This window comes from Cyprinodon variegatus, unplaced genomic scaffold, assembly GCF_000732505.1.
Source record: "Cyprinodon variegatus isolate N-32 unplaced genomic scaffold, C_variegatus-1.0 Scaffold208, whole genome shotgun sequence".
Classification (NCBI taxonomy): domain Eukaryota; kingdom Metazoa; phylum Chordata; class Actinopteri; order Cyprinodontiformes; family Cyprinodontidae; genus Cyprinodon; species Cyprinodon variegatus.
In genome coordinates, this window is record NW_015150661.1 from 828,201 (window position 1) to 853,105 (window position 24,905).

Below are 24,905 nucleotides of genomic sequence, written 5' to 3' on the forward strand. Positions count from 1 at the left end.
ATATATATATATATATATATATATATATATATATATATATATATATATATATATATATATAGTGGAGGATACAGGACTCCTTTCCCTTGATGTATAATACTGTGTAAATATTGTTTTTGCAAAGAAAATCTCATGTGTATTTATTTCCTGTGATGCCGTTTGTATTCTTTATTTTATTTCCATGTATAGAATGCTGTATCATTTTTTTTAGACATAAGCCTTTTATTCATTTATTATGAACATTTTTTTTTAGAAATACAGACCACCTTGAGGCATGTTGCTCTGTACATTCAATATTTTCAGGTTTGTACTTTTCTGCTGTAATACAATCTGTTGTATAAAAGGTATATTTATTAAGAGCAGGCTAAGCTCTTCAAAAGTGCGCTCCAATTTCTCAACTATGTTTTACTGCTGAACTGTTACAATAAATTTGGAGAAAGGCAACACTAGCTGGTGTGTTTTGTGAGACGTAACAAACTTAAAGGAGCTATGTCATATTTTCACCAATTACATCATTGTCATTTACCCATCAAAGGTTCAATGAAAACCAAAGATACATTCTAAGCTTCTTGAAAAGGGATCACATGCTAAGGGAAAACAGACTTTAAACTTCATGGCATTATATATTTACCACCCAAGAAAATGGTAATGGAGGCAAAATCAACAGGTCCATTTCAAGCCTTTAAGGTGAAAATTAATATTGTTTAACCAGAAAAACACAAAAAAGAAAGAAGGCAGATAGAATAGTTTTATTGATAAAACAAAATGCTTATGACATCCTCTCTCCAAAGTTACATTAAGTAACTAAACAATTAATTTCCAAAGTTCTTTCTTGCATCATATTGAATATCATATTTGAACTGAATAAGTCATGTGAATTACTTCTGTATAAGATTTACAAGACTTTTGTTGTTAATACTTAGGCTATTTTAATCTGTAAAGTATTTTTGTTACACATAATTATTATATTAAAGGAAAATTTTCTTCAGCCTGTATTTGTTATTTTGTAATCATGCTTTTTATTTGTATTTTTTTAATACCTGAATTTGCACCTACAGAAACTGTGTGTTTGTTGGAAACTCTTCTAAAATGTGATGTCATGACCTTTTGGTCCATCACAGGTGAGCCTATGCTGGACTGGTGGTCTGTCCCAGTTATACAGAGTTGGATGGGTGGATGGATAGTTACAGTAATAGTACTTGAATGGCCTTTTTCTACTGTTTAAATGATTACTTGGATCACTACATTTTTCTCTCAGGTATTTTTTTTTTTTTTTTGTAAAAAATCTTACCACCTTCATTTATAATGTAAAACATGGATAGGCCTATGTGAGCTACTATTGCTTTTCTCACTTGTGGTCATGAAAAGAATTGAATAATGGATAAAATACTCTCAAGTGGAATGTTCTAACATATTTAACATTTTAATTTTCTATATGTAAACAGTTACCTGACAACAAAAACCCTGTGGTTAATTTTGCACATCCATATACTGATATCAAAGATAAATACAGAATTCATGCTCTTTTCAGAACTAGATTTCTGCTGAATGATTATTAATAAAAGTGGGTTAGTAAGGACAATGAATAAGATGTTTGCCCCAGACCTCAAAACTGAAAGAATTTTGTCCCTTGGAGGGTGTCTCAGGCATGTCCCTATGAGAGGAGGCCCAGGACACACTGGAGGGACAATGTCTCTCAGCTGGTCCTGGAGCAACTCGGGCTTCCCTCTGAGGACCTGGACCCAGTCCCAGATAAGCAGAAGACTAGGAGTATGAGCGTTGCTCATTATCCTCTGACCTTTAATATTAACAAGGGCTTTTTAAATTACCTCATTTTTCTATTTTACTTATTTCAGACCATTCTCTGTAAATCTGATAGAAGGATTTTTCAAAATGAAATGAAAAAAAAAAGTCAAATAGCCCAATTCAGTCCATCTGACACCACCACAATTTTCAAATTCACCCCAATTTTTTATTTTTATTTTTTAACAATCTTGAAGCCGGTAATTTTTATCGCAGGGCGGAGCTAGATGGGGGGGCCAGGGGTGACCATGGCCACCCTTAGCCAATCATTGACCACCCCTGTGGCCACCCCTACCATTTTTCTTGCCCTCTAATACAGATTATGGCATCAGTAATACTATCATGAGGCATGTTTAAACTTATTAAACATTTAGATTTTTCATATATTAATAGTTACTTTGTTTTAGTTGTAAATATTAACATCATAGTTTATATGTACAGAATTCCTGCTCTTTTAAGACCCTAATTTTGTGTCATATGGGGTAAAGAAAAAATGATGTGTCTCTGCAAGTCATCTAGGAGTTTTCGGTGAAATTACTCCTAGATAAATAATTACTTTAATAATAACTTCAAAATCAATTTAATGTAGGTATTAGTACATGTAATATTAATGTTATGCAGAACAGTTTTTGCAAAAACTAACTACGTAATGACATTGGAAAAGATGTTTGCCCCCCCCAATTTTGACCACTATACCTTTTATTTAGACAGCATGGATGTTTAAATATATGTATATAATTGTAATCAAAAGGAAAGTAGTAGGAAAGTATAGTTTCTCTTTATTTACACTGGTTTTTGACTGGCCACCCCTATTAAAATTTTTTGGCTACGCCTCTGCTTTATTGTGCCCAGATGCCATATGATACTACTTTCATGCATGTGTGAACAAAAAGTAAAACAGGTGAATTTAAGAAGGTTGGCCTTCTATAATGAGGCGGTGCATGCTGCCATCTGCTGGTCAAAGCTGCTCATTGTCTTTATCGTTAAGTTTCATCTAACATGAGGTTTATGGTTTCTTTTCTTTGTATCAGTCCCATCTCTAACGCCTACTACGCACCGAACCAGACAATGAAAAGGTCGCACCCCGTTTAGGTAATAAAGCTGGAAGCGCGTCTGACAGAAAGAGAAAAACAAGTTTGAACACCCACATACTTTCATTTTCACAGGAACGTTTCGTTATGAGTGACTGCATGTGTGTGCCTGTTAGTGTGTGTGTGTGTGAGGGTTTATTCTCTTCCTGCAAAAGCAACTGATTAACAGGCAAGACTCTTCTTTAATTAGCATATTAAATTAGCCTTATCACACCTTTAAGGTGTCTCTTAGGTTTTTTATTTTTATTTTAGGATCCAAATACATTTTCTAAACTAAATTTAATAATTATCAGATACCTATATAGGGTAATTGATGCATTTTTTTTCACTTAGTTTTAAATGCTTTTAAACTGGATTGGCTCGCTTTTATATCAGATATTTCAAGTCACCTTACTTGGAAATGATTATATGTTCTCAAGAGCGCAGTCGGGAAACCGAAAGCATAAAAATAGCTTTAAAACTTTCGCTTTCGCTTGCGGGATCTCACTGAATTTTAGTTGCGACTTCTCCATTTAACATTTCGATGGACTGAGTTGGTTTACATCTGGGCAGCTTCTTTATCCTCCTCTTTTCACATTTTCAGATTTAGATTGAGCGTCCCAGAAAGAAAGCGTAGACATCTGGTTATGTTATCAAAAGTGGTGTAAGAGGTCCTGAAGCCCCTCTGCTGCGGAGCGCTGATCCTGTGAGGCGCAACATGTGCTGAAGATGGATGAAGGAGCCAAGTTGCACCTAAAAGAGTGGCTGATAGCTCAGGTGGAGAGTGGCAAATATGAAGGCCTGTGCTGGGAGGACGAGGAAAAAACCATGTTCAGGATCCCCTGGAAGCATGCAGCCAAGAAAGACTACAAGCAGACGGAGGATGCGGCTCTCTTTAAGGTCAATACCTGATTTATGTTCAACTTTTACCAAAGCCTATGACTTCTTATTGGGAAATGATCAGTGAATGAAACTAAACTTATGATTCTTACCTAAAATTGGCAAATTGATCAATTTAGAACTTTTTTTAAAATTAAAAATATATCTTTTTGTAGATGAATAAGGGCCTTAGACGACCAAACTGCTTTAAATAATGGTAGAATATTTGAATAGCGACAGTTCTTTCTGCTTTCTGTTATAAAATGTTTATACCTGCATCGACAGATTGTTAATGACATAGGTAAAAAACCTATTACACATCAAATCAGAGCTGCTATGATCCTATCTCTGGATAAATAAACGAGTTAATCCTATTAATTTGAGACATTTAATAAAAGCCCATTTATACAATAAACCTAATAAGTCTATTTGATTGAAATAAAAAAAAAACAGTGAGCAAAAAGCTAATTTAACATAGTTATTTGCTTTGGCTTTATGTAAAAAGTTATGTTTACACACCTAATAGTTGTGATGGTAAAATAATTGAGGACAGCTGTAAGATTAAAAGGCATGTTTGAATATATTTAAAACATAGTAATATTGTCAAATTACAGTTTTCCTCTTAAAAATGTCTATACACCTAATATAAAAATTACAAATGTAGATTAAAACTGTGGATTAAAACAACGAACTAAAATGTTTGATCAAAAGTGATGCAGAATTACTGATATACTCTGAAACTTAAGGTTAAAAGTTCATTTGTATTGTGGTGAAGGAATTTGGTTAACATTACAGGCTCTAATGTAAGATTAAAGCAAACAGTTAAATAGATAAACATTTAAAACATTTATTCAAATTTAGACAATAAGCTTATAGTTGAAAATCAGTTAAATTTAATATATCTGTTGCGATTAAGTATTTTAGGTCCTTTAATTTTCTATTTTCTTTACTACCATAAATTTTCCTATTCTTATTTCTCAGGTGTTCCAGCTGCACTGCACCATTAGATTTCATAAATTGTGAAATTAAATGTGTAAAAGCTGAGTTGGCCTTGCGTTTTGCTTCATCCCAGGTCCTATCAAGCAGGACCAAACATTTTGAACATGCAAAGCGTGATAATATTATTTGTCTAAATGCCGCAACAAAGAATTAGTTTTCTATGTTTAGTCTGATGTAAACTAAACATAGAAAATAAACTGTTCTCCTGTGGAATGATTCAAATCAAACTATTATGGTGGAAAAAAACAAAAAAAATTTTTTTTTTTTTCCATTTTAGACAATAGTTTTATGAAAGATTTTTATTTTTCAAAATCTTTATCTTCTATTGTTTTTATTCATGCATAGGCCTGGGCTGTGTATAAAGGCAAATACAAGGAGGGCAGGGATAAAGCTGATCCCACAATGTGGAAGACTCGACTCCGTTGTGCACTTAACAAGAGCACCGATTTCCAGGAGGTTCCTGAACGCAACCAGCTGGACATCACTGAGCCCTATAAGGTCTACCGAGTTGAGCACGATGTCTCCCTATCCAAGCCAGCAGGTAAAACAGGACTAAGCTGATGCAAAATTGGTCTTGTCTCTTTCTTATAATTGTTTTGATATGAATGCATTTGTCTGTTGTTTTGGATCCCATCTGTGGCCTCTTCACAGCTCAGCCAAAACATGCATTCAGCCAGGTCAGACTATCTCCAAGGAGCCCTGGTTTTCCAGAAAAACAGGTAAGATAGTTAATGAACACATACAGCTAAAATACACTGTATTATAAAATATGTCTTGGGGCACTATGAATACTTTTGGTTAGCTTTAGCGTTGTGGTTGATTCGGTGGAGGCTGTGTGTCTCATATCTGCCAGTTTAAAAACAATTTGGGCTTTCACAGGGAGGCTTTATGATATATTAAAATCATTTTAAGAGCAATCACAGTAAAAACAGATAGACTAATTCTTAATTTAGCAGTTGCACTTTATGTGGATTACAGATGTTATTGTAGTGAAGAGTTTTTGGCTATGTAGGGGACAAATATTGTCTTCCTCTTTCAATTCATATTAGATGCTTTAAAGCTTTGGTTTCTGTTTTTGTAGATCCACTGTCAAAATAAACCTTTTCAAGTACTCAAGGAAGACAAACCGTGTGCTGGTAAGGGTCGCATACACAAACATGTCAGAATTTCCTCTGGATTATCACACACATTCACAGATGCCACCCAATATATAAGAAAAACAATTAAAAAAAATTGGTTGTGTTCAGTAACCTAATTCAAAAAGTAAATTTGACGTAGATTAATTGTATACACAATAATGTATTACAACCAGTTTTTGCTTTAAGTTTATTTGTATGTGTATGGCTTCTAATGAAAATCCCAAATTTGCTTTATCTAAAAATTAGAGTGAAACATTAGCCCAATTAAATCAATATTAGGATCATAGTCATTTTCCAGCAGATAATGACATTCCCTCCAAGGAAAGTATGCTAAACATGGGCATCACTTAAGAAGGTAGCTGTTTACATGCTGGTTTACCCAAACCATTAAATGGAGAGTTGGGTGGAATGAAATAGTGTTCTAGAAAAGGGTGTACATACTGAATGGGTAAATGCGCCTTTAGGAGAAGTATAAAACAAAATATAAAACGAAGTTTGGAAATGAATCTAAAAGAGAAGTTAACAAGGTAGAGACTTTTACTGATGTCCAGAGGGCATCCAAAGCTTCTGAAGCTCTGATGACAAACATGCTTGAAAAATAAATCTAGACTGTTTGCTTTATAATACAGCCCCCTTTTTAGATGAAAGTAGAATGTATAATTTTATACAGAAATAATGTCCCAGAGGAAGTGTGAAAGGCTTAGAGGATATCGATAAACAATAGGTCCAGTAAGAGGTTCCCATGTCATCTGAAAGTGTTTGTCTCCAGTTTTATGAAGTCTGTAGAACGCACTTTCATCTAGAAGGTATTCAATAATTATACAGTGTTATTGAAAGGCTGATTTACTTTTTAGCAGGACTTGCAACCTTTCTGCTCTGCTAAAAGAACCAATATCTCATTTAATAAGGATTATCACTACACCAGTATCACGGTACCGCATTGAGCCATCAACCCAACTGACACAAACTTCAGAGCATTGATTGGAAACCCTTATCAGATGAAGGGTGTCAGATCTAAAAATTCTGTTCAGCAATCTTGACTTATTTTTACACCTCAGCAGAGCCACAGTTTCATCCCCCCTATAATAGACTGATATACAGTAGGCAAAAGCAGCCTAGAGCAAGTACCAAAAATCTATGTACTCTACATGTCATACACATGTTTTTCAGCCTGCAAATATTTCTTTATCAAACTCTTTCTTTTTTCTTTTTTGAGTGCTCATGTAATATTCTAATTTACTGAGAAACTCAATGTATGAGGCATAAATTGATATGTATTATTTACCAAGATGGTTCTGCATGTTGGTCCTTTATTCCAGGCTTATTTCTTTTCACTTGTTCAACAAACAAAACAGCTCATGGTTGAATACATCTTTTTACTTGCTGGTGAAGATTCTCAGTCATCCAGGTCATAGCCATTCCAAATCCAGGAAGCTTTTTCAATTTTTGAATTGAAAAAGCTTCCTGGATCCGAAGCGAAACGACTTCAAACTTGGAAAAAAAAATGTCCAGTGGTTTGTTTTTTAACTTTAAAACATTTTTATTTTATCTGTCTATTTGTTCTACATACTGTAAGAAGGATCTATGATTCAGGCTGTGGAGCTTTTATCTTCACAGAGAAACTAAGGAATGGGAGGCAAGAGTTTATGACATCTCAATAATTCATTTTGAATCGAGACTAAGGTCAAGGCAAAAAAAATAAAATAATAATAACAACATCAATGTGTGGAAATTAGAAGCTTGGTCGATGTCAGACGAGGGCTTGGAGTAGCAGAAAAAATCCACGGTACAGAAATCCGAGGCCTCGTGCATAAAAGAGAGCCCAGCTTTCATACTAAAACTTGGCGGTAGGGAAAATCTCAGAACTTCTGGCAAAAAAAAACAAAAAAACAAGACGTATAAAACTGTGTGTAGACTTGTTACTGCACACCTTTTCTTTATACTTTCTTGCTTACAGAAAATAAAACTCCATAACTGCTTTGAACCTCCTCTGCCTGCCTACAAATTAATATGTTAAACAATATAACCAATAATAACTTATTGCAGACATCAGCAACTCATTATTAATAATAATAATAATAATAATTGAATTTTATTGCTCTCTCATTGGAGAAATTTATCTCTGCATTTAACCCATCCAATGGGGAAACGTGGGCTGCCATCGTGGGGCATCTGGGGAGCAATCCAGGGTTAAGGGTCTTGCTCGTAGACCCAGAGTTGGAGTCCGTGGGAGTGGGGCTCTAAATAAAAACCTTAGGATTCCACGCTCTATGCCCTAACCACTAGGCCGCCACCCCCTTTACAGTTTAATTATTAAAGCTGTGATCCTCCATTCAAATCTACTTAAGCACATTTTCTGGTAATATCTGAGCAACATACAGTACATAACGGTGTAGCTGTTTTTGGGTCCTTTCAGGGTGACTGTTAAATAGCCACACTGTCAATTAGAGGGGTAGTTAGATTTTGAACTGGTATTCCTCACCTTCTTTGTGCTGGACAGTCTAAAGCAGTTATAAGTCATCCGTCATTCTCTAACAGCAGGATCTCTGAACACCCCCCAATCTCCCCAATACTTCCACTGCCAATGTTCTCCAGCTGTGCCAAGGCTGCAATCCTTACACAATTTTACACAGCTTTTCATACTGTATATTTGTGGGATTGTCTACAATTTGTCCACCTGATTAGTCATCACATCTGACTTGTTTGAAATTAATATGCACAAATTTGTTTGGGTTAGAATAGGAAAAAATAAATATAGATTTTATGCTCCTCGGCCTACAGATGGATGCATATTTACAGTTTACTTGCAACTGAGGCTGTTTCCGTTATTTCTAGATGTGTTACAGTGCTCTAAAAGGTTGATGTGTTTTAACATCCTTCCAAATTAAATAATCCATGGAGAAACATCAGCTTTAATGCTCCTTCAGTTAAAGTTAACTAAATGATGGTATATTTTATTTTATTTGGAATTTTTTAATGCTTTTTTTATCTAAAACGTTTGTGTGGCTTCCGTACATTTTCACTGTAGTTCAAAGACTTGTATGGATTGCTGCCCACTTTCATGCAGAGATTATTTTTATTCATTTAAAACACACCTTATACATGAGGGCCCCAGTTTTAAGAACGAAAGTAAACCAGGGAAAATAAAAACAAAAAAATGCTGTTTCTAGTGGCATGATCTTTCAAAAAAACCCAGAAAATTTAAAAAGCTGGAAGGCAAATGGTCCAGATCTGCTTTGACTGGAATTGCTGTGATTGTAGCCGTGTAGGTGGGCGTGGAAGAATGGAGAACAGAATGACATCAAGCAATAATAGCTTACTTTCATTTCCTCATAAACTGTACAGGAGGATCACAGGATTATACAGATTAGGTTTTTTAGACATAATATCCTTTTTTTGTGGTATTATAAGGCTGGTTGTATTTCGTGTTTTGCACTTGCCAAACTGGTTTCCTTATTGGTCATACTTGCAAAGCATCAGAAAACACCAAGCTTTCAGAGAGTCAGTGAATGGTTTAAGAACTCTGACATTTTTTCGACATGTAATTTTATTTAATTTTAGTTAAATTTTCCTAATGTGTATTATAATAAATATTATATAGTTATGACTTTTTAGTAAAGGTGTCAATGTACTTATGACAGAAACTAGCTTTGTACTTCTTGTTAAAAGTTTTTCACATATAATAAGCTTATCACTGATAATGAGCCTATTACTGCTCTGTGAAGAGAGAGAGGTTCTTAGATTAGTTCATACTTTTTCAATTTGAAAATGACTGTAATGCAATATCATACATTAGGTTTCACTTTTAGTTTTGTTTGGCTGTTATGATGCAGCATGCACTAGTTTTCAACAAGTCATGCTGTTCGCTTTGAAAGTAGATCATGTTTGATAAACTAAAGATGATATTACACATTCCAGGGAATGAAATAAATGTTTAATAAGGTGGAAAATGTTACAACCTTCAGCTTTAAGAGCCTGGATTTATATCTTTTTTTAGCAACAGCTGAAAAAATACCTGCCTGTTTATTTTATTTTTTTCCCCTTCATTTTAATTTTAAAGGAATTATTTTTTGTCTCAAAGACATTTACTTGTATTCATAAAGGTAAAAAAAATGCAGAAAAAGTACAAAATGACTAGCATCTATTAAAAGCTCTTTTGATTGTTTGGCATAAGAACAAACTAACAAATATCTTGTTTCAAAAAAGTTTCCCTGCGATAATTGTCTCTTTTAAAGTTTTATAGCAGAGATAGATTAATGATATTGCCAAAGTTCATATCATGAAATATGTCGTAATATTTGTCGATATCATATCATCAGGATATCAATAAAAACAAAATAAAAGCCCCAGAAAGTCTGTCCAAAACAGACAAATTGATGGCAATCAATTTTCCATTTGTACTAAACTTTAATATAACTTTTTTAAAATATGTAGTAAAATACAAAGAAACTGCATAAAATATGAAATATCATCAGTGCTGTAATAATAGACTCTAATCTTTATTGAAATAATCGAAATATGATATCACCGTTAATGAATAATATGATATTTTATCATATTTAAGGGCTTTTGCGTTGAATCAATTATGGTCCAATAATTCTTCAGTATAACATCAGCATATCAGTGCACTACAGTAGATTTAATGTAGATCAACTGTTTTCGTTAAACTTTTATCCACAATCAGTAGATGCAATGAAGCTATGTCCTGAATTTAGACATACTTATAAAAATGCCTGTTTCTTGGGTTCTGGTTGTATTTACAGCTGATCTTTTAATTCCTTCAAAGCTTGCATTTTCAGGGCAACAACAATTTCTACTTGTTTATCAATTAGGATAATGCAACTCGTTTAAATATTCTTAGTGCCAAGTCAAGAGGGAATGTTTTCTATTTAAAGGTTTTTTTCATTTTCTTAAGTTCAGTTTTTTTTCTCTAGTGTTTCTTTGAACTACCTCTTAAATCATACAACTTTGGTTAAACATTTTGGGTATCCTATCCTTCCTCAAATCTTTCCTAGCAGTGCTGAAATTCTGATCTACTCCTTCTGACAAAACTGTAGAGTCAAACGCATAAGACTTTGTATGTATTAGTGCACAGCTTTCTAGCTCTGCCCACAAATATTTAATGGTCTGAAATCGGCCTTTTGCATCAAATACACCAAAGCATTAAGTTGGTTTTCCTTAGACCACCTTTATACTAATTATCTATTTGCTCATTTGGCATTTAGAAGAGAAAATTAAGCTCTAGCAGCTTTAATTTCTTTAAGCAGTTGATTTAAAACAACATAATATATTCTCACAATGACATCTGTTTTGGAAACTGGGGTATTTCTTCCATTAGAAAAGAAATATATTAATCTATGAAGAAACATAATACCAGTTTATTTCCTAAGCAGGATGCCTGAATGTACTGATGATGTTTAGTTTTCAAATTTAGAAAGGAATTGTTCAGGGGCACAGAAATCTTCATGATAACCTGTCACTTTTCTTTTGATCTTCTTACAACCTTACAAAAACAAGAGTTTGAGGAGTTGCCATAAAATGCATCCACAGATACGCCCTGGTTTAACTCAGATGTAATGAGCAACCTATCAGCAACCTGCAGAAAAATAGGTCCTTTAGAATCTTTTAGGATTATTTTGCAGCATATAATCTCAATGTAGGAACATTTCTGACTTTGCCCATATATACTATATAGATATATAGATAAAATTACCTCATGTTATTCTGACATTAAGCAAATAAAAATAATTTAGATAATTCTTACTGGCCTAAAACATAAAAAGTTAAGTCTAGAATAGATTTTTTTTGTTTCTTTTTCACGGTCTATTTGAATATTATTTTTAATGCACACATGGACATTCTTGAGTATGTTCTCTGTTTCTGCTTCAGATGACCTAATGAGGGAGCATATGTACTGTGAAGTAACTGAGAAGCAAAATCTAAATCAGCCTCCTCCAATAAGTTTCTTCGGCCCTTCACTAAATATAACTGGTAAGCAAAGTAGATATTTCCATTGAAAAATGACTAGCTCAGCACATATGCATTTTTTTATGTTGATTTTGATCATGCTAACTGCATTCTGTGGGTACAGACTTTCGCATGCAGGTGAAGTTGGTGTACCATGGCCAGACGGTGACGAATCTGACCACCCAGAGCCCAGATGGATGCTTTATCCTCCAGGGGCATGTTCCTTTGGGAAATGAACAGATCTATGGACCCTGCTCTGCCCAGCAGATCTCTTTTCCCTCCCCGGGCTCTGTAGCTCTTCCAGCCAGCTTGGTAGAAGCGATGAACCGCCTTCTTTGTCACCTGGAAAGGGGTGTTTTATTGTGGGTGGCACCAGATGGGGTGTTTATCAAGCGCTTCTGCCAGGGCAGGGTGTACTGGAGTGGTCCCTTGGCCCAGCACTCTGACAAGCCGAACAAACTTGAACGAGAAAAGACCTGCAAGCTTCTGGACATACCCACTTTTCTAAATGGTATTACAGAAGACTCATGCTATAGAATTTCATTAAATTACTATTTCTGTTTAAAACATCAACCTAAGAATATAAGCTAATGTTTCCACAGCACTTCAGAACAGTTTACGAGGAAAGGGGCCACCACCTTCGTACGAGATCGAGCTCTGCTTTGGGGAAGAATTTCCAGACCAAAATGTACCTAAAACCAGGAAGCTCATAATAGCACATGTAAGTTGGACAAGAACACAAAAAGAACACAATCTGAGCAGCAGGAGTAGCCGGTGTACATGCATAGTCTACGGTTGATGCACATCAAAAGCTCCTACAGCAGATTTCGAGCAGCTGGAGCATTGCATGCATCTGAGGTGCTTCGCTAGGCATCCGATGCTTGAGTTGAAAGATCTGAACTTTTGTTTGTGGATGTGCCCAATCAGAGAGAGGCCCATTATGTGCTTATGTCCTGGTAGGATATGCAGGCATTGATGGTAGTTTTTCAAACTGGGCTTTGGTGAGATGAAAATAGATCTGGAAGCTGAAATATGCTCCAGCTGCACATAAGACCTTAATGAAGACAAGCGTTGTAGATGAAGCAGCATACGCTTCTTTGCTGTCACATCGTGTTCAGTGTGAATGGAGAAAAACTTTTACCCCTTTCCTAACAAACCTTCAAACTTTGAATGGAGGTCCAAGATTGTTCTTTTTTTGTTGTTGTTTGTTTTGTTGGTTTTTTTGTCGTCAATCACAGGGCGCATCTTTAAGCCCTTTCTTACAGCTCTATTTTTCTTTCTCTGAAATAATCAATTTTCTTGGTAGTTTGTTTGGGATTATTGTCTATTGGCTCAATCTCCAGATGATCCGTCAGGTGTAGATGGGGATACACTGAGGTTACATTGCAAACTCCAAGTCTTTGAGACCCTCAAAAAAGTAGTTCTTGGTTCTTGCAAACTGATTTCTTTTACTCTTTCAAAAACATTTCATCGAGTTCCTGGTTGTGGCCAATTTATATAGAATAGAATTCAACTTTATTTTCATTACAAGGTCACAAATACAAAGTGACAAAATGAACTCTGCATTTAAACCATTCCCTTGGGGAGCAGTGGGCTGCCTTTTTGCGGCACATGGCGAGCAGTGTGGGGTTAAGGGTCTTCCTCACAGACTTAGAGTGGCAGTCTATGGGAGTGGGGCTTGAACTCATAACCTCTGGGACCCAAGTGCAATTCCCAAACCACTAGGCCGCCACTCCCCCATATAATGTATATGTAGAAAAATGTTCTTTCAACTGCCAGATTATCCTCCCAAAGTTCACTGGAACACAGCAAAGTTTAGAAAAATTGCTATAGTTACTTCCAGGGGTTTGTTTCAAAGTGATAATGTTTAAAACGTTTTATCATTTTATAAGACAATCAAGGACTACAGTTGATATTTGGCACTGATAGGAAGCGGGATAGAGTTCTAGAGTTTTAGATTTCAGTCGTTTTCATGGCTTATTTGTTGTATTTGTATGTATATATAACTATATATATATATATATATAGATAGGTAGGGCGGTAGGTAGATCCATGATTTTTCAGAAACTTAGTCTTCATTACATGGTTGGGTATTTTATTTTCTTGTAATGTGCTACTGATAAGAACCTCTTTTTTGGCCAGTAGATGTCCTTACAGTCACAGTCTTTGAGTGTTTCTCTGTTTACTTGTTTGCCAGGTTGTTCCCCTGTTTGCTGTGGAACTGTTACGGAGACTGGGACAAGCTGAGGAAAAACATCAGAAAGCTACCCTCAGTGCAGAAGAAAATATGTCAGAAGACTGAGAGATCCACCTTATTCCTGACTAGATATGGACAGTACACAGTTGAACTTTATCTCCATCCTTGTAATCACCAACATCAATAATACAACATTACTATCATTGAAGAAGATTACATATATATATATATATATATATATAGCAGCGGCTGTAATTTTTGCTCAAAGCTTGCTTATAACCAACTTATAATGTGAATGTTTTTCTCCCTCCCTTTTTGAAGTTAAACTCATAAAATATGATAATTTAATTTTCTCCTACTAGAACAAATATGCAGAATAAATTGACAAAGGGGATTAAATCTATAAAGCTTTTTCTTCATTTATTTCTAGCGAACATCATATATAACAGATCCACAATTTTTTAAAAATATACATTTTTGTAGCTGTAACATTTAAAAATAAAATAAAATAACAAGTCATATTTTTCTCTTTTAAAATAAAAAAGAAAACTAACTAAAGTGAAAGAGAGTGCTGAATCAGATGATTTACCCGTATCTGAGTTTAAAATACTTTCATCATTTTTCCCTGCCTTTGAACATATACAGTACATTAAAAAAATGAGACGGAAGCGTACAGTACACAAAGGGGTCAAGAGCATTCACAAAGCATCATGTTCCAACGTGTTATTAGCACCATTACTCTTCAGCCATTCTGCACCTTTTTTACTCCTTCCATCATTCAGAATTTAATGGAAAAACACCATGAGTGTCGAGGCTTTGTGGCACAGACCTGTCTGTGTGGGTGGGATTGTCTGTTACGCAGTTTTCATTAGTGTTCTCCCTTTCTCAGAGATAATGTTAAGAACATATTGGACAGTAATGCTTTAATGAACAACCATTTAAAATGACTCCCAGTGAGGAGAATTAGAAAAAAAGGCGAAGATTTGCTCATACATTCACCTTGCCTGCCCAGGCCGGTGTGAAGACATCGGCTCAGAAGCAAGAAACAAAAACACTAGATAATAAAAAAACTGCATTGCAAGATTGACAGAAATTGCATTAAATCTTTTTAGCATAATTACTGTATATAACATCTGTAATGTTTATATATATATATATAGATATATATCTATATAGATATATATCTGCAATTCCTCAATAACGTTTGCTTTCATAACACTGATTGTAAATACCCTGCAGTAGTTACTTTCATTGAGTTGCTGCGTTGGACAACCATAACAAAAACAGAGTGAACACAGACAGGTGCTTGATTGTCTCATTAAATGTCTTCAGTGTCTTTGTACAGTCATTGAGTTATCTTTTAGCTCCTGCTCCATCTCTGAGTCAGTTTAACCCGTCACCAATTCATACACTAATTTAGAGCCTACACATTATTTCATCCATTTCTGCTTCTGGTTTGTAAATCTTGAAAAAAAAAAGTTCATACTTTCTTATGAACTTATCTAATGCCATGGCCATTTATTTTATTGGTTATACGGTACGTTTTTGGGCAATTATGGAGATATGCTAAAAATGGCAAATTCTTATGTAAATCTGCCTAGTACCTGAAAGTTAAGTGATAGGCTCTGGGTTTATTTATTTCCTCAACTGCCATTAGGTCAGTTTGAAAAAACAAAATCATAGATTATGTCCTTTTGACAAGCTTAAATGCCTTTAGGTGACCTACTGCTTACAAATATTGTTTATTTGAGTCATTCAAATACAGTCCCTTTGGGAATACCTTGGGTAAAATTGGGTATTATTTTAAAACGGTGATAAAAAGGATGTTTTGTTTTTGCAAACTGATAGATGGCCACTTTAAAGTATAATTTTATGCAAATTAAATAGAAAATTGCCAACACTACAAGGTACCAAATGGTAAAGAATATTATTGACCTGCACACTGCTAGTCTTCTTAGGAAATGGGAATTAAAGGGGGAGAAAAGAGAAGAAATAAATTTGATAAGGAAAGGGAAATAAATGAGAAGGGCCAACAGTGGCTACAGATTGATGGACTTGACGAATCACTTGTGTTTGTGTCTTCTTTTCTTGTGCATACCTTCCCTGCAACCCTGCCTTGAGGTCTCTCCATTGTTTGTCTTGATGGGTGCAACAGAGACTAGGAGGGTGTGTATATGCTTGTGTATGTTTATAAGTGTGTCCATGTGCAAGTTTCTACTGCCACTTCATTAACTTAGAGCCATGAGGTAAATCCAGGAGGCTTTTATCAGTTCTGGCTGAGGAAAGTGTGTCCGGTGCAGACCAACGACGCTTACGAGGCCGTTGCTGCTCCTTAGCAGGATTGTCTGCAGCCTGTTGGCAAGAAGGGCCTGGTGTTGAAAGGGGTGGCTGGGAAGGAAGAGGAGGAGGTGGTGGTGGGGGTGGCATCTCTTCCCTGCGCAAGCTGCTTGACTCTCTTGGGAGAAGTTGTGTGCGATGGGCCCTAGAGCTAGTACGACTGGGTGTTCGCTGAGTTTGGGTGGGCATTGGAGTTAGTGCCAGGCAAACATCACCCTCACTAAGCTGACGGCAGGGCAGGCCATACAGCTGTGCAGTTCTCTGAGGAGAACAGGATGACCAACCCTGGTCTCGCACAAAGAAGGGGTACTCCACCAAGACCTGCAGTAACTCCTGAATAGAACAAAAACAGGAATTCATTGTTAGTGAGATATTATTTAATGTGACAACTATTCATCTCTATAAAAGAAGCATATGATCCCAGTGAGTGCTCACCTGAGAGTTGCGATCAGTGAGGTGAACCTGAAGGTGACTGAAACCCTGTGTACTGCTGGGAGAAATCACAAGAACAGTGCAGGTACTGAGGTGGAACTCTGGGGATGTATCAGCACTCTTCAGAAAGTCTTCAGTCCTCAGCTCCTCAATGCGTTTTAACCGCCCACTGGCCAGTTCAATAAGAGACCCCTTGGTAAAATGAGGTAGGAGTGCAGAGGGAGATTGATGAGGAGCTGGAGACAAAGTCTGAGGAGTGGAAGGAGAAAAATATCTCCCTCTGTCTCTGTTACATCGACTTTCATGCTCAATGTCTCTTTCTTGGTCTTTGTGGTGTTGTAATGGTTTTTCTTTTACTTTACCCCTGTCCCTCTGGACCACCTTGTCTCTTTCAGGGTCTCTGACCCAATCTCTTTGCGGCCTGTCATGGCTGTTAGGCAGACTCAGGGGTGACTGTGGTGAATTTCTTAGGGTGTGCTGACTAGGACCAGGCTCGCTATGCAGACTGTATGAAAGTGTTCCTGAGGAGCTAGAGAGGGGGTAGGTCTTGGTATAAAGGCTTGGATTGTTGACTGTTCCTAAGGAGTAATATATTTGTGTCTCAGTAGGTGTAGCTCCCATATGGTCCAGGAGCCCACCTCTTCCTGCCCTTGGGTCTGGTCCAAGGCTGTGTGGACTAGTAGGGAGTGATGTGGAGCTGGTCTTCCCAGACTGATGTGTTTCCTGCAGTGAGGAATGTGGATCTGGGCTTGTTTGTGGTTGAGAGTCTGACAAAAACACTCCTGAAGAATGAACAGGGGAGGATAGTTCCTCCAGTTGTCTACGTCCTCCATTTGCATGCAAGGTATAAGGACTGACCTCCATCCTAGATCTGCTGCTATTATTCCCATACTCTCCAGTGAGCAGAGGTCTGGAAGATGAGGCAGTCCTGCTGCCTGGCCCATCCAAACCATTTGGCCTCTTGCTTATGCACCTAGTTCTTGCCTCAACTAAGCTGGGGTCTTGGGGATACAAAGAATGAGGGTTAAACAGATATGAAGGGGAAAAGAGAGAGGGGCTATAATCCCGACGACCAGTATTAATGTAGGACCACATCTCTCTTGTAGTAGCTGGAAAAGGGGTCTTAAATGAGGAAGAAGATGGGGGCATAGACAAGGTTCCCTCCCCTCTGACCCACCTGGAATGATGGGGCAAAGGTGGTGTGAGTGGATCATCTCTCCAGGCAGGAGACCCTGAGGTCCTTCTGTCGCTGACCTGACCTGGGAAAAGCGGAAGAGAAATGGTTGAAGAGTAGTTCAGTGGCCATGGTAATGGAACATGGAGGCCTGGTGCAGGAGGGCTGTGAAGGACATGGGGGTTTGGGTTAGACAGAACTCTGTCCCGGTCACTGGTTTCCCTGCCTCCCTCCCCTCTATTAGTGCTATGCCGGCTCCTGAAGGGCACAGGTGGCTTAAAGTCATCCAGAGGAACTTGGTGTTCTGCAGATCCTTGTCGAGACTCCCTCTTTTTAGGAGGGAGGCGCTCTTTGCTGCGATCAGGGCTTGGATTCATGGGTGGGCTCCAGCAGCAGTGGGGGCCCCCTGTGCGTCAGTGTAGGCTAGGTCACATGGGCCTCACGAGAAAATGAGGGGTGCACACAGAGGGGAAGGCAAATACACAGCATCACTATTGGATTGCTGTCGCTGCTCTTGCACTGAAGCACCACTCACCTAGAGAAGAGCAAAAAAGAAAGAGACAGAAGTAGGAGAGATTAAGTGTGAACATTGAGAAAGAACAGTCTGTTAGGTCCTGGCATCAGTTGTAGTTAAGACTTAGCTGTCAGTATGGTCAGACATACAAACAAACATTCAGCTGTACCAGACAGATGGAGCGAAATAACTCACTCTTTCTTCCAAACTACTTTGAAGAGGTTAGAAACTTGTAGTTTTCTTATGGTTGTTGCTAATTAGTCATTACCTACTATGTCCAGTGCGGTGCAAATGAAACTACCCATCTTGCTTATTTCATTCAAACACATTACTCCCACAAGCGAGCTAAAAATACATTTAGCAGCCAGTGAAGTTCAGAGACAGAACTCTACATATGTGCAAAAACACATGCAGGCCTGACAGCAGGAGTTTTCATCTCTGACTGTAGGGGAATGATTGGAATATTTAGAAATGCTTTTGAACCACTTTCACAATCCACTCCCACGACACCCTCGGGTGCTCTTTGTATTCTACATAAGCTTACTACCAACACCCCCTCAACTCTTCACTTTCCAATGCACATATGGACAATAAAAGACAAATACTCCCTCTAGCAGCTGTACACACTCACCCATTGATAGACATAGCTTGTCATTGCCCTCCAAAACCTGACACAATCACTGTTGATATTGCCATGGGATAGGTGTCTTTGCATATTAAACAGATGCTAAAGCAGGGGTTTGGATATGTGTCACTGCATGTGTTTGTTTTGCAGACATGTTTTCTATTGTTGATCTGTAAAAAATTGTCATTATCATTTTTATTTGTTTATTGTTTTTGGAAAAAATATGTGAATGTCTTTGTATTTGAGCCCTCAAATGTGTCAGAGATTTTTCCAGCCTCACTTCATTCAGTGAGAAGTGCGGGGGTGCTCCACTAATTCTTCCTTTAGTGTTTTAAAAGAGCCCTTTTGAAATGATGGCTGCAGGTCCAGCCGTTCTCTCCTCCAACATGTCACTCCTCCAGCTGCCGGCCACTCAAGCCCCACACTCACCCGCTAGTCTGTCAACTGCTAACCAACTCCCTACCGTCTCACCATCCGTCACACTGTCTCCATGGCAACTGTGTCCCCACATATGCACACACTCATATACATCCAGCTGGTTAGAGAGGTTAGACAAGGATACTTTTCGGAGAGGCGGGTGTGCTGCTGCACATCAAGAGACTTGGTCTAAAAACAGACCAAGTGTAACAGGCTGCTAGGGCATCTTATTGGAAACCAATAAAGGGGTGGGGAGAGCTCTCGACTGTTATAAACAATAAAAATGTAATGATGTATGCTTGTCACCTCAAAAAAAATGCAGCAAGCATTAAAGTAATGCACACCCGATAAGAAATGGATGTAGCAGGTTTGTTGCTTTTCATATTCTTTTTACTGAGGACTCATTCTGAAATGGCTTCAAAGTTTTTTTTCTCCTAAATTTCAGACTAAATACAAGATTTAGAAAATATAGTTAATTTACTATGTAATAACTCATATGCATTACATATTTATTTACTTTAAAACATTTATTTATCACTCTTTCTTGATGTATATCTCCATGCTGGTAGCAGTCCATCTTTCAGACCATATAATATTTCATAAATGGTTTGATATGCCGGAGGGAATGTAAAGCTCGGACAAATTATCCAACCATTACAGTGTTTTTGGAGATTTGGAGTTCACCCCAACAGCCTTGTTAAACTCAGCAGATGTTTGTAACCCAACCCATACCTTAAGGCACACTTAGAAATGGGGTCTGATGAAGGATCAGAGTAAACTTGGCAAAAATAAAAAGTAAAAAAAAATCATGTGTTACATATTTCTATTAGGGGGTCAGCAAGCAAACATACTAATTGCTAGAAATGCACTCTCATCTTTTTTGCTGTTTTTCCAACTACAGGATACCAATATATTTTATCAAATAAAAGAGAATTAGCTTTTACATTTATGTTGGCATATCTTATAGATTTTAAGACACAGAACATATTTAATTGCTTCATACAGGAACAGCTAAACTCATGCATACCACAAAGAAAAGTCAGGGAGTCTTGGAGTAACTTTGCTTAAGTGTGTCGCTGAAAATGCGGGACTGTCTCAAAATCAGTTTTTCCACTATTATTTTCTATCAGCCTTATGCAGCAAAAAAAAGACCAGATGCAATTCAGATATAAACACTGACTAAACTAAATCTTTCAAATTATTACCAGCGACTTTTAAAGACAAAGACAGGGACTTTTATATTTATTTTTCTACATGGTTGTTTTATTTTTAGCATTTCAGTAGAAGATTGTTTTTAAAACAATGATTAAAAACACCCTGTACGTTACGATAAAATGTCATTTCAATATGCTTTGCTCAGAAAACAACAGTTTAAAAAGAAAAATGAATTGGAAAAAAATATCCGTTTCACTTTTAGGTTACATTTCAAAACATAAAAAAGAGATAATTGAGAGATAATTATAACTGTAATTCTAGTGCAATCAATTGATAACAAATATGATAAACATTTTATTTTATCAACATTTTACGTTGTGACTGATTTAAAAAATATCGCACAAATAAAAAATTATATGTTTTACTATAAGATTTGATATTATAAGAGTTGGAAAAAAAACTCTAAGTAATAACATTAAAGAATGAACTGGTCAAAATAATTTATCCAAATTTAAATGTTACCACTAGATTGATAATGATGTCCGGAATAGAGATTTCTTAATCAATAATGAAAATCAGGTTTTCAAGTTTGTCCTCAGATGACTCTTACACCCGCATCAGCAAAAAAAACTTAATATGAATTTACAAAAAGAGCACAGCAAAACAAAGAGTACAATTGTGCATGTGGAGGAGTTTGAAAAGAAATATCTCCTAACGAATACTCCTACACTGTGCAGACAAACACACTAAGCTGAAGTTTAACTGAAGCTACTGTTGTTTTACAGAAACATTTAAAAGGAAAAGAGTGCTCAAATGTGCATCATAATGTTACATATTCCTTCATGCAACCTATCTTAAAAGGATGAAAAGTAAATGAAATAAATGTTATTATGTTATCGGAATATTAAATTGTTTAAAAAAAAAAAGAAAAAAAATCATGCATATTTCTGCATCAGTCTACATCATCCCGCCTTTTCTCTTCATGCATCTAATGAGAATTGAGAAACATGCATCCAGAGTTACGACTGCAAACCTCAGAGAAGTGCGATGTTTGAATTGTTGCTCATGTAAAACCTGAAATATTTAGTCATTCGCATTAAAAGTAGGAGAAAAGCAAAGAACAGATCTAAGCCAAAAGAAATTGGGTTAAAACAAGCAGCTGGATGAAGTTGGCAACTGGTTTGATGTAAGACTGACCTTGGTACCGGGGTGAGGAGATGTCCCAGAGCTGGCACTCATTCATATTCTAGTCCTCCCAGGGGGGTCAGCCCACCTCCCAGCTCCTTACTGTTTCACAGTGCTTCCTTCACAGCGCTGCCACGGGTCCCAAGACCCGCTGATATCAGCAGCGTGCAGCTACGCCCTGCCTCTGATCTCTGAGCAAGTGAAATAACACCAGCAAGCCCACCAAACTGAAGGGAAAAACTGAGAGTCTGCTATCCGTCTCTGTGTCTGTTGTGCTTGTGAGCATTTGTGTGTCAAGAGAATGTGTGTGTGTACTTGTGTGTGCAAAGGGCTGAGGAAATGAGTAATATCTAGCAGTGAGAAACATGTCTGCTATGCAGAGCCACACAGGCAGACCAGTTGCTGCTGCCGCCCACTTGCTTTAATCACTGTGAGGGATACAAACATGCATACGCACATATACAGACACTCACATCTATGCACAGTTAAGAATGCATATTACCGATCTCCTTGCAAACTCTCTTTCTTCTAACATTTTCTCTTATCAAATACAATAATTTTTTGCTTATCAGTACGTGAAAGAGCAATAAAATCACGAATGTATGTCTGTAATGACATTTACCAAAGACATGCTGACACATAGAAGAAGAAAAGGGATGGAGGGGAGGCAGAAAAACTGTTGATGAGACAGGGAGGGACGTGGTAGGAGGCTCATCCTACACACACTCTCAGACTTAGGCTTTTGCTGCTGCCTCTGACTCAAAACTAAACCTCACATCCATCAAGAACACACAAACATGCAGAAAAGCACACACACACTCGCCGTCACACACAAATGCACTCATCTGAATTTGTGTCCTTTGTTCTCATCAAAGCACTTTGTGACAAACCTGCTTGTTAAGAGAGCTTTTATGAATACATTTGATTTGACTTTATATACTTGCACAGACATACGCACACAGATGCACACATTGAAACAAGTTCAGACACACACAGCAGCGCTACAGGGGAGCTCTGAATGATTTGCTTCAGTGATTCAGTCAGTACGAGTGGAGTGTGATGGTATGGCTGCCTCGCCTTATTAATACTCCATTGGTGAGTGTAGCATTCATTCAAAGAACAGAAACAATCAAGAGACATGTAAGGACAGAAAACAAACCCAGATAAAGGTTTAGTCCTGTGTTTTGTTTTTTTTTTAATCTAAAATGCCGAACCTATCACAGGCTTTTACCCACATGCAAAATGTTAAACTCACCTAACATCTCAACCTCATTCAGACAGAAGGGTTAATCAGAAATGGAGGTGTGAAAACAAAATTCAACTGGAAGCCCACGTCGAAACGTCCTCACTGGGAGGTGACAACTGCCAAAAACATCACCTCTGACATTTTACAGAATGTTACTTTTATTTTCAAAGCAAATGCTGACTGAAGATGATAGACACCAAGGTTGTGTGGGCACGGCTGCTGTCTGCTCCAGCAAATGTTTCATGTGGGCAGAAATACAAATGAAGAATTTTGGAACATCCTGGATGTAGGGCCAAACAGCTGCAGAGCCAAATGAAAATGAAATCATCTGAATGCTATACAATTGTTGAAACTCATATATAAAAAAGACAGTAATAATTGCACTAAATGTATTTATTCATGACATGATATTATTTTTGATTTAGAAAAAGAATGAACGAGCAAAGCATAGGAAAAGTTTGTATGGATGAAGTCTACGAATCACTAAGTGTTAACTAGACTGCAGAGCTGTCTATATAAAAAATATTCTACAGAAGAAAATGATTTCTTCATGAAACTGTTCAAAAGGAAATCCACCTTAGAGTTACCTTTGCTGTAAATAAAGCAGCTTGATGCATAAATATGTCATAATTGACTTATTTCAATTTTTGGACCAAACACATCAAAACAAATATACTGGTACTCTGGAAAGAAACAAGACTGGGAAATCAATTAAAGATGTCCAGTAGTTTTGCCCCTCTGCAACTGCAACCTTTAGTGCATTTTTGGGAGCTTTTCTGTGACAGACCAACATGAAGCAGTTCAAACTGCAATTTGGAAAAACGAAATGTATGATTTTTTTATTTTTTTTTAGTGAGATAGGCTGTGATAATGCTCTCCAACACATTATTTTGCATGTAGATCAAGAAGTTTAATTTTGATTTCATGTGATTAGAGCCCCTTCTTCAACATGCCGGCTTTATCCTGTATGTGCTTGGTGGAAAAATAAAAACTACTGTAGGTTTCTGATCACTGTCTTCTTACCCCTTTTATATAAGTTCTAGATTTTGAAAGAGTAGCAGTAAGTTTTCTTAGAGTAAAAGTTCAAAGCTTTGAAATTTTCTCACATCCTTGACTTTGACCTCTTTACAACATTTTATCTGAGCTGTCTGCTCTTTGGTTTATAATGATGTGTTTTGTTCTCAAATGCTATCTTATAGAAATTGTGTTTATATGTATCAAATAAAAGGCAACTGCATGCAATCTTTTAAAACGTAATTTTTTATTTCTTAAAAGATGTGAATGACGAAAGTAAACTTTACTTCAAAATTATGCAAAACCATCACAAAAATCCCGATATAATACATTTAGCTCTGTGGTTTTAGGGTGACAAAATGTGAAACTGTTCAGATGGTATTACTACTTTTAAAGTCACTATATAACCTGAATAATTTCATAGCATGTGGTCCTGTTTGATATGAATTTGCACATGACAGTCCAGTCACACTGAAAAAGAGACAAATAAGGATGGCTTGTTCGCAGAAGTATGTAATACAGTACCGAGATTTAGAAATGACTACTGGGTTTTAGTAGTGGAACCAACATAGGCAATTAAATACATTCAAAACACACAAACATAAACATAAGCAAACACACAAGGCCTTCATGTTACCAGTCATTTATAGCACTCCCTGAGTCATTTAGTGATGTAAACTCTTTGTCATATCTCTCATTTCTGCCTCTTTCTTTCTTTCTTTCTTTCTTTCTTTCTTTCTTTCTTTCTTTCT

At 36.9% G+C, this 24,905-nt stretch overlaps 2 protein-coding genes across 3 annotated transcripts in view; one reads left to right on the forward strand and one right to left on the reverse strand.

The window, feature by feature from the left end:
* The first annotated feature begins 2,908 nt into the window (after window positions 1-2,908).
* LOC107088154 (interferon regulatory factor 4-like) lies at window positions 2,909-14,286 on the forward strand. Its single transcript, XM_015380136.1, has 9 exons — window positions 2,909-3,063; window positions 3,478-3,773; window positions 5,097-5,292; window positions 5,403-5,470; window positions 5,833-5,887; window positions 11,780-11,881; window positions 11,982-12,368; window positions 12,460-12,578; window positions 14,055-14,286. Exons 2-9 carry the CDS (start codon window positions 3,603-3,605, stop codon window positions 14,157-14,159), a joined length of 1,203 nt encoding a protein of 400 aa, XP_015235622.1. The 5' UTR covers window positions 2,909-3,063; window positions 3,478-3,602; the 3' UTR covers window positions 14,160-14,286.
* Window positions 14,287-14,486: 200 nt separating this feature from the next.
* LOC107088140 (ataxin-1-like) overlaps window positions 14,487-24,905 on the reverse strand; it is a 19,779-nt gene continuing 9,360 nt past the window's right edge. The window contains exons 1-3 of one of the 2 annotated variants that reach the window (XM_015380108.1): window positions 21,906-22,144; window positions 16,827-18,532; window positions 14,487-16,724 (exon numbers count right to left, since the gene is read on the reverse strand). In XM_015380108.1, the coding sequence (XP_015235594.1) occupies window positions 16,269-16,724; window positions 16,827-18,374 (2,004 nt within the window). In that variant the 5' untranslated portion in view covers window positions 18,375-18,532; window positions 21,906-22,144 and the 3' untranslated portion in view covers window positions 14,487-16,268. Of the gene's footprint in view, window positions 16,725-16,826; window positions 18,533-21,905; window positions 22,145-24,905 lie in introns of those variants that run through there. The other variant, XM_015380107.1, reaches the window with a different exon arrangement.

Bases quoted from the DNA above. Each gene is read 5' to 3' on its own strand.
- LOC107088154 (XM_015380136.1), top strand. From the start codon at position 3,603: ATGGATGAAGGAGCCAAGTTGCACCTAAAAGAGTGGCTGATAGCTCAG. The intron at 3,774-5,096 runs GTCAATACCTGA...ATTCATGCATAG, and splicing joins AGGATGCGGCTCTCTTTAAG to GCCTGGGCTGTGTATAAAGG. The intron at 12,579-14,054 runs GTAAGTTGGACA...CTTGTTTGCCAG, and splicing joins GGAAGCTCATAATAGCACAT to GTTGTTCCCCTGTTTGCTGT.